We start from the raw sequence: 9,622 nt of genomic DNA, 5'->3' as shown, positions 1-9,622 counted from the left end.
GACTGTGATGGAAACACAAACTTCACATTCAATCAGAGGATGGAAGCAATTTATTCTAGAGATCGAGTCACAGTTGATGAAATTGGCTGTAAAGGTCTTTCCACGTGCAACGATCTGCCTGTGCAGATATTTGCGCAAATAATGCATATAATAGATCGCTACAAATATGCTATCTTTACGAGACAGAAGTTCCAATCTACTGATCGCCTGCCATCTGTCTGCATTGGAAAGAAATTTCCGTAGCAAATGACTGCACTCTCGTATGGTAACCTAAGAGTTTATTTCATTTATTCAGAAATGGGGCAAATTCTATTACGCTCTGTGGTCGCAACTTGTGTTGCAAAAAATTAAGAAGCAAATAAAATGCAGTTTTCGCTCATAAATTTACTTCACGAATTGAAGAGCAAGCTGGACGATTGGGGTAATTATTTGAGAGACTCATAACTCCTAGCATAATATGGAAAAAACTTGCATGAGGAAAGCAATTTCTCCACAACGTTAGCTGACAGTGGCGTTAAGATTCCTGGCAATAGGAGCGACACGGATGTGAAATTTGCTACTTCAGTTTCAAAACAAGTATAGTGTGAAATCATATACAACACATATGGGCTGTTTACGCCGTCATGAAGGATGATTTCGTGATGGCAAGTAAATTGCTGTATCTCAGTTCTGAAAAGTTATATATCAAATTTTTACAGTTGGAGACGTGTTCGACATCTTAGAATTTATATATATTGCCAGTGAGCTATAGTCCAGTTCGTTTTTAAGTCGAGATTTTCAGTTCCCTGGTTGAAGTCTACCACCAACTTTTGCACAAGAATGAAGATTCTTGTCTACTCTCTAAACAAGGATTCATAAAATATCTGAAAAATTTTACTTGTAGTACTGTGGTAGTGAATTCTGCTGTTCACCTCTAAATCACGCTTGTTATGAACCACAAATTATTTTTTTCTTCTTGTACAGGTGTACAGCCTCAATGTTTCGTCTAAATGATGGAATCATTTTAAAATCACTGGCTGTCAGTTTCATTCCTTTAATGTTGCCGTACATGTGAACTACATTACTGGTCAGTTTCGGCCTTTGTTCGTTTTCAGATGTGTGACACTGGTGATGTGTGTGTCACGTTTGCTTGCATGGTGCATTACAGCAATAAAACTGAGAGCCTACGGAGGTTAAAATCCATCACTTAAACTGCAAATTATAATAGGAAGTAAAGAAGTGTAATAAGATTACGTCCCAGAAGGCACTGTTCCAAGGTTTTCCATTACCAATTTAACACAGTATCCTGACTACACTCTTCTTTAGAACAAATATGACATTACTTTCTTTTTTTTGCCGCCCTGTCACAACTTACATTAGATTATGGAATAGGACAGTACTGGCTGAAAGTGTTCTAGCAAACCCCCAGAACTAGATCGAGCAGATTCCGTTACTTTGCTTAGCTCTTTGCGGTAAACAACATGCAACGATTTTTTTAAAAATTAAGTGCCGTTTCCCTGTTTGCCGCAGGATCAACCGTTCGTAATTTCCTCTGTTAAAGAATTATAAGCAGCTCCCTTCTTACCCCTATTGCTGTATTCCCTGCTTTTAAATTTCCACAAACGTGAGTGACTTCTATACATCTCGATAAATTCGGCAATGAGCAATCTAGAATACTGACATGTATCTGCCATTTTAAAATTCATTCTGTAGACATGACGTGAAACAGCTGAGTGAACAAACAAGTGACTCAAACACGTTTAAGGGCCAGATTTGCGGTGCACTCCTGTCCACAAACCCAACGTGTCCGCGCAGATGTGATTTGAACCCACAGACTTGAGCAATTTCGCTCAAATCTCGAACTGCTACTTCTAGTTTTGCGCAACATCTCATAAATGCACAAATCTCCTGTACACGCTCAACAATCAATCTGCACAGATGAGTTGTACGTAGATATTACCGCAGACAAATCGTTGCGTGTGGACAGGCCTTAACGTTAAAACAGAACCCATTTTAAACGGTGGTACTGGCACAGGTCGTTAAAAGAACGGAACATGAAAGTTCTCTGTAAGGAGGTATTGATGTTGACATGGATGGCGTGAGAGTGGTATCATCAGCTAACATAAGAAGTTGACCTATCATCGCTGCACTCATTCACTTTGTGCTTTCGTGTGTTCTTAATCTTTATTTTGTTGCTCGCTTTGTTCACGCAACACTTGGGATATTTTTCGAATCAGTTTTCTTCAGCAAAAGAGTCCAAATAACAACAAGTGAGAAATGATTTCGGTTTTATACTACGCGGGAATGGAAGCGACAAAGGGTTTAGCCATGGAGGTAATTCTTACCTCCATGGGTTTAGGGCTATCCCCTCCACGTCGTCTTAGCTGTCTGCGGCAAAGTGGTACCACAGATGTTATTTGTTAAAGTGGTATTCGAAATTTCTGCTATTTGCTTAGTAAATTTGTTGATTAGAAGTCACGGCAAATTTGTCAGCCTTTTGCGAAATTATAAATGACTCATAGCGAGCCAAGCAGGTGATGTATAAATACTATATTTGCGTGCAATGCAATTTCCTGTGAATAATATATGAAACGATACAGGCAAAGTATTTGTGTGTCAACAATACCAGCTGACACCTGTTGTGTGTTTGCGAACTTGACAATTGGGGAAATGGATAGACTATGATCAGATTTCATAAGAAATGTACGGAATGTTCCACTTACCAGATTTGCTGTTTCCTCCACGTTAAATTTGTTATTACTTTTTTTTGTACTGGCAACAAACAAAGTTTCTACGGAGAGTGAAATAAAAGACTGAAAGTATTGTTCGAATGTTATCATTGTACGTTTTCATTTATTGAGTGGTTGGCTTGGATGTTCTGATTAGAGTAACCTGATTAACGTCATGTTTGCCAAATGTTTGTGATCGGTAGCGCTGTTTTCATCAACTGCCAAAAATATACCTGATTTGAAGATGATGCCACCGTGCAGTACAAACTACAGAGTCCGTGTTTGCTCATGATGGTATATTTTCTAGTGTTGCACCTTAATCTCCGACTGTTGTGTCCGGAGGAACTTCTTTCTCGGTTACAGTACAATCACAAAGCATGCCACACACATCGAATTTTGCCACCGAATACAGCTATAAATAAAGATTTGACCAAAACTTTCCCCACAAAAGTAATATTTGAACTACTTTTTTCATACTACTCTGTAGCAGCGTAGACAAACAGCTCTAAACCACTATAACAATTTAATGTGGTCCAGTAAATTGTATTTATTTGTGTTTTCGTCGTTCACCAAAAAGTGTGGAAAATTTCTCTCATTTAATCATCTGTTACTGTAATTGCCATTCTTCTGTAATGCGCTACTAGGCACTTGAAAGTAAACTATTTATTTATTTGTCATCAGGACATTCTGCACAGAAAAACCAGCTGAAATGTTGCTTTGAAAGATTAAGTACATGATATTTCCAGTTTTAAGTATATTTCCAACTGAAATGAAACAAATTAAAAAAGAAAAATATTAAAGATGTACATAACAAATGCTGATTACTTGCCAATTTATCTGTCTGACACGTGTATGTGTGAATAATGTATTTCTCTGTGTGAATAATTGATGTCTTTCTTAATGTTACAGAAGTACTAGATATCTACATTTTAACTGTTGTAGCTTTTAAGATTTTTTATTGAGAGGCCATTGCACTAATCACATGTCTGAGTGAATAATTGATGTGTTTCTTAGTGTTACAGAAGTACTAGATATCTGAATTTTAAGTTTTGTAACTAAAGAATTTTTATTGTTAGGCCATTGCACTGAACAATTGTTTCAGTGAGGTATAGCACAGTTTTCTGATTGAGAGCATGGTACAGTAGAATGAACTCAACCATTACAAGAAGAAATCAACAGAACTTGTACCCAAATAATGTGGCCATAATTATACCAAGTGTTAATGGACATTTCCTGCAAGCCAGGTGTGATATGTGCCTACAAAGATATTTGCAATGTGTCAGTGTAATAAAAGTCTTGATGTATTTCTTACTGTACCGCATGAGATCACAGTATGAGTAAAATGCTGTGCTCAACTGCAATCTTACATGGCAAGAAACCCTTGAACATTTATTGCAAATGTGATCTGTTTTCAGTATTTGTAGCAGGCTTGAAACCACATGTAGTGTATGTGGAGGCTGGTTGGCTAAAGGATGAGAGTGCTACAGATCTGTTGAATATTTTGAGATGATTCGTTCTTTATACCGATCCATGGTGATGTGTCTGCATATGTCATCACACATCTCAATATGAAAGAAATAGGCCTAAAGAATTCCTACTTAGAATTGTATTTATAAGTGGTTGCTTTAGAGTTATTAGATATAAATATGGTGATATTTCTGTATACCTTTCACCTAATGGGACTGTTGAAAACTTCTATCATGAAAATGTAATGTTATTTTTCATTTGACACGTCTTAGATCAACTGCAGGAGTGAGTTGTGATTTTAATGTACACATAGATGATGGAAGTGGAAAAAATAGAGCTCTCTTAAATTTAGTATTAATGATATGGGCTCTTTGTAGCAAACAGACTTCCAGCGAGAGGTGATAGCTGTCTGGACATTATTATCACAAACATACATTGCTGTGATTACAAAATAAGTGTAGTTGATTATAGTGCATTAATTATGGAGCTGTCCGCCCCTGGTAGCTGAGTGGTCAGTGCGACAGAATATCAATCCTAAGGGCCCTGTTTTGATTTCTGGCTGTGTCGTAGATTTTCTCTGCTCGGGGACTGGATGTTGTGTTGTCCTACTCATCATCATTTCATCCCCATTGACCCGATAATTGCCGAAGTGGCGTCAAATCGAAAGACTTGCACCCGGCGGATGGTCTACCCGACAGGAGGTCCTAGTCACACTACATTATGGAGCTGCATATGAGGACTACGAGAAATCAGCAGTCAAATACATGACAAACAGATTATACATTTCACAGAGGAGTTATTGCAAAGCGAAAACTAAATGCAGCCAAAGCTGCTGTGTCTGGTATTCTCTGGCGTTGATACATTAAACTGTCTATTCCATACAATGTTAACCAAGTTGAATGACATGTTCATAGTGATGCCTAATAAAAATTATATTCAGCTCAGAAGACAGGAAAAGCAATTGTCTGAGAAAAGATGTGGTATGCATCTGAACTAGCCGATGTAAAAGTGTTGTTCTAGTCTTGAATGACTGTTCGAAGGCAGCCATAGACTTGGAAACAAAATACAAGCTTCAGTGTAATTACTTAAAGGCCAAAACAGTATGTGTAAAGAGAGTAGATGAAGATAAGAAGAAGAATGAGAGATTCCCATCAAATGAATTTGCAGTTGCGAATAAGGACTACTATCAGGAATGACGACAGTGAAATTTGTGTCATACTGGGACTCGAACTTGGATTTTCTGCTTACCGCAAGAGGTCGCCTTACCATTCAGTTATTCCTGCACAACTCACGGCCAGGCTCAAACTTCCATATGTTTTCAATCATGTGTCTACGATCCAAACTTGTACATACATTATGTATATACCTGTACAGGTCTGACATTGTTCTTGAAAGTCACTTGCTCGGTATCAGCAGATAAACATGATGCACACAACATGCATGCATGTCCAAAGGAACTTTGCAATGAAATCTGAATAACACAGGCACTGCAATATCATAGTGATGATAGATTCCTTCTCCAAAGAAAGCGCAACAAATATACCAGAACTGAAACCAAGAACGGTTGCCAACAGTAGTAATTTAGAAGTAAGATACCATCAGTGTAGCAAAGCAACTGAAAGTCACTGGACTAGAAGTCCAGACTGTCTACAAGTTAGGTTCCTTTTGGAGTACCCTTATAAAACAGATATCTATTTCTTGCAATCACGTACTACTTGTCGCTCGACATCAGATCCGTATGTAAAGTCTGGAAAGATATACTGGTCACAGCAGCACACATGGAAAAAAATAGAAGTAATCCACAGAATTACTGCCCCATGTCATTGATTGTCATTTGTAGCAGGATTTTGGAACATATGCTGTGTTAAAAAATTATGAAGTCCCTTGACGAAAATGATTTACGCATGATGTGCACTAGTTCAGAAAATGTCGTTCTTGGAAACATAACTAGGCCTATCTCTTTTTTCACACAAAGTAATGAATGCTATTGACAGGTGATATTGAGTTTATTCCATATTATTATATCTCCAGAAGGCTTGTAACATTGTTGCTAACAAGTGGCTTCTGATTGAATTGCCTGCCATTAGAATATCATCTAAATTGTGTTACTGGGCTTGTGATTTCCTGTCAGAAAAAGCACATTTCGTAGTAATTAGTGAAACGTCATCTAGCCAAACGGAAGTGATATTTTGGGTTTGGTTTGTTTACAGATGATACTGTCATTTACCATATAGTAAAGTCAACAGAGGATCAAAACGAATTGCAAAAGATTTCGACAAGATATCTGAATCGTATAAAATATGTCAGTTGGCCCTAAACAATAAAACCACTCAGGTCCTCCATATGTGTATTTAAAAAAAAAAATCCATTAAATGTCAGTCACATGATAATTCATATAAATTTGATATTGAATTTAGAGAGGTCCTTTTCAGTTGTACTAATTATTTATTCAAACCACGACCGGTTTCAGGATTTTAAAATCCCATCATCATGTGTATGAAATTATTGTATTTGGTAAGGTACAGTATGCGTTCAGGCCAGTCGGTGCAAGAGCTCCAATCTCTACATGTTGGCAGAAACAGTCCACCAATGGGCAGCCGCAGAGTAGGAACGCCAACTACTACTGAATCATTTTTCCCAAATGCTATTCAAAAGTGTAGTTGTGGAGAGACAGTCTGAAAGTGGTCTACAAACTCTCTGCCAAATTTTTGTGTGCCCATCCTTTTGGCAGGAGGTTTTTGGGGCTATGGCCATTTACTATTTTGAGAAAATAAAACATCTACAGTCATCATGATTTTATTCATTTTGTCGCAACCATTTGTGGCGCTTCAATGTGCCGTCTTCAGGCTGTAGTTGACGTGGAAGCGATTGATACGATCCCTGTATATATTGCATCAGTAGCCAGCATAACTGGATACTCAGATACCTGAAAATTTAGGTGTCAGCACTCTAATCATCAACTTCGAAATAGTTCAGTGTGAATTGCAGAGTATTTATGTAGATGTAGTAAATGTATATTTGTACAAAAAAACCTGTAATCCATGCAGAGTGGCCTGGACAGTTGTGAAAAAGCACAAGAAAAAACCTTACCACATCTTTAATTTCTTGCAACCCCAAAGATTTTAATGCCTTCTGTATTAAAGTTTAGAAACGTTGTAGCTGAAATCCCAGACTGCAGTGTATATTCTGTTGCTACCATAACAAATAAAATCCACGGCATAATGGAAAATTGTAAGAAAGTGCAACCTGACGGCATAGTGAAAGCTTGCAGACCAGAGAATGCAAATATTTATGGGGTATCCAGTACTATCCTTAAGAAAACATCATGAGGGTTCAACGAACATATTATTATTATGTAAATGCTCTGTGAACTCAAATGGAGAAGAGGGGAAAAAGATGTTCTTTTCATGAAATACTATCAATAAAATTTGGAGAAGCAGCATTTGCTACAGACTGCAGAACAATTCCTCTGCCACCAATGTAAATCGGACCACAATTACATCATGTCCGCAGCTCGTGATCTCGCTGTTGTGTTTTCACTTCCTGAGCATAGGCTCCCAGGTTCGATTCCCGGCGGGGTCAGGGATTTTCACCTGCCTCGAGATGACTGGGTGTTTGTGTTGTACTTATTATTTCATCATCATTCATGAAAGTGGCGAGATTGGATTGAGAAAAAGTTGGGAATTTGTATGGGCGCTGATACCTGTGCAGTTGAGCGCCCCAGAAACCAAACATCATCATCACATCTACACCATACTCCACAAGTGTGGCAGATGGTATTTCTGATACACTAACTGATCCCCCCACCCTGCTCCACTTGCAAATGGCATATGGGAAGGATGATTGTTGGTAAGCCCCTGTATTAGTTCTAATTTCTCAAATTTTCTTGTCATGGTCATTTCGTCAGGTGTGTGTGGGATGAAGTAATGTGTCAGACTCTTCCCGGAAAGTGTTGTCTCAAAATTTTTATAGTAAATCTCTCTGTGATGCACAATGCCTCTCTTGTACTGTCTGCCACTGAAGTTTGTTGAGCATCCCTGTAGTGCATTCATTCTGACTGAACGATCCTGTGATGAAACACGCTGTTCTTCATTGGATCTTCTCTCTCTCTTCCGTCAGTCTGGTAAGAATCTTGTATTGACAAACAGTACTCAAGAATTAGTCAAACAAGCATCTTATAAGCCTCTTCCTTCAAGGATGAGTTACAATTCCGTAAGATTCTGTATATGAAACTGTCTGGTATCTGCTTTTGCCACTATTTGTTTTATGTAGTCATTCCACTTAAGGTCACTCTGGATAGTTACTCCTAGACATTTTACAGTACACGGTTTCCAGCAGTTTGTCACCGATAGTTTATAATTTATTCCCGTTCAGGGTAAATACCAGAGCTTGCACCATTCATGAGTCCTCTGCAAGTCATTTTGCAGATTGATAATATCTTCTCATATTGCTGCTTTCTTATAGACAACCACATCATCTCCAGACAGAATGCAAGGTAAGAGAAATTGTGGCTCATTATTATTATTGTTATTATTATGTAGTATTCTGCTTAGTGGCAGGCCCATGTCTTCATTTGGAGAATTTCTGATGCCAATTTTCACTGTCTTCAATTTTTTCCTGTACTTTTCTGTCTCTCCAGCCATCTTTCATTTTATCCAGATGTTGAATTCTTCTTCTTCATCCTTGTCCTGTAGTTCCTTTGATTTTCCATGTGATGACATCGTGTATGAGCCCCTCATGTCTAAGTATGTGTTTGATCCCGTTATACTTCCACTGAAGAGTTGTATTTATAATAGTTTTTTCTCTTGTTCTTCTCAGTACATAGTCTTTTGTCACCTGGTCTGTCCACTTGAACTTCTGTATTTTTTTCCAGCACCAGATTTGAAAACTTTGCAGATATTTTTTCCTGCATTTTTCTCATGGTCCATATCTCTATACAGTGCAATGCTCCAGATGTAGCACTTCGCCATTTTCCTCCTTAATTCTAAGCTCAACTTGCTGGTCAGCAGAGTTCTGTTCTTGTTGAACACAGCTTTGGCCGTGGCAGTTTTTTGCTCGAATTTCATTTGTGCAGTGGGCATGCTTTGTAAGAAAGCTGTCCCCAAGTACTTGAATTGCGTCACACTCTCCAGTTCTTGGTTGTGGACAGTTATCTTCAAAGGTTTCTCCCATTTGGATGTCTTCATCACTTTTAATTTCTTGATGTTAATTTGCATGCCAAATTTCCTTCCAGTTTCCACCAGCTGGTTCATCATGTGTTGCAGTTGTCTTTGATGTTTGGTTAGCAGTAACAGGTTGTTTGCAGACTTGACAGTTTTGACAAGTCATTCTATCATTTCAAAGCTTCTCTTGCCAGCCATTCACCATACAGGTTGAAGAGATTCCACGATAGACAACATTCTTTTCTGCCTCTTGTTCGTTTTTCTACACTGTTAGTTTCTCTCTAG

At 38.2% G+C, this 9,622-nt stretch overlaps 1 protein-coding gene across 4 annotated transcripts in view; it reads left to right on the top strand.

Moving 5' to 3' along the window:
- Positions 1 to 2,363: 2,363 nt before the first annotated feature.
- The window catches only part of LOC124595025 (interleukin-1 receptor-associated kinase 4-like), a 126,589-nt gene continuing 119,330 nt past the window's right edge, over positions 2,364 to 9,622 (top strand). The window contains exon 1 of one of the 4 annotated variants that reach the window (XM_047133582.1): positions 2,364 to 2,513. In XM_047133582.1, the coding sequence (XP_046989538.1) occupies positions 2,491 to 2,513 (23 nt within the window). In that variant the 5' untranslated portion in view covers positions 2,364 to 2,490. Of the gene's footprint in view, positions 2,514 to 2,594; positions 3,159 to 3,212; positions 3,363 to 3,803; positions 3,953 to 9,622 lie in introns of those variants that run through there. The other 3 variants (XM_047133584.1, XM_047133583.1, XM_047133581.1) reach the window with 3 other exon arrangements.

This window comes from Schistocerca americana, chromosome 2, assembly GCF_021461395.2.
Source record: "Schistocerca americana isolate TAMUIC-IGC-003095 chromosome 2, iqSchAmer2.1, whole genome shotgun sequence".
Taxonomy (NCBI): Eukaryota; Metazoa; Arthropoda; class Insecta; order Orthoptera; family Acrididae; genus Schistocerca; species Schistocerca americana.
This window is presented reverse-complemented; position numbering and strand designations above follow the sequence as displayed.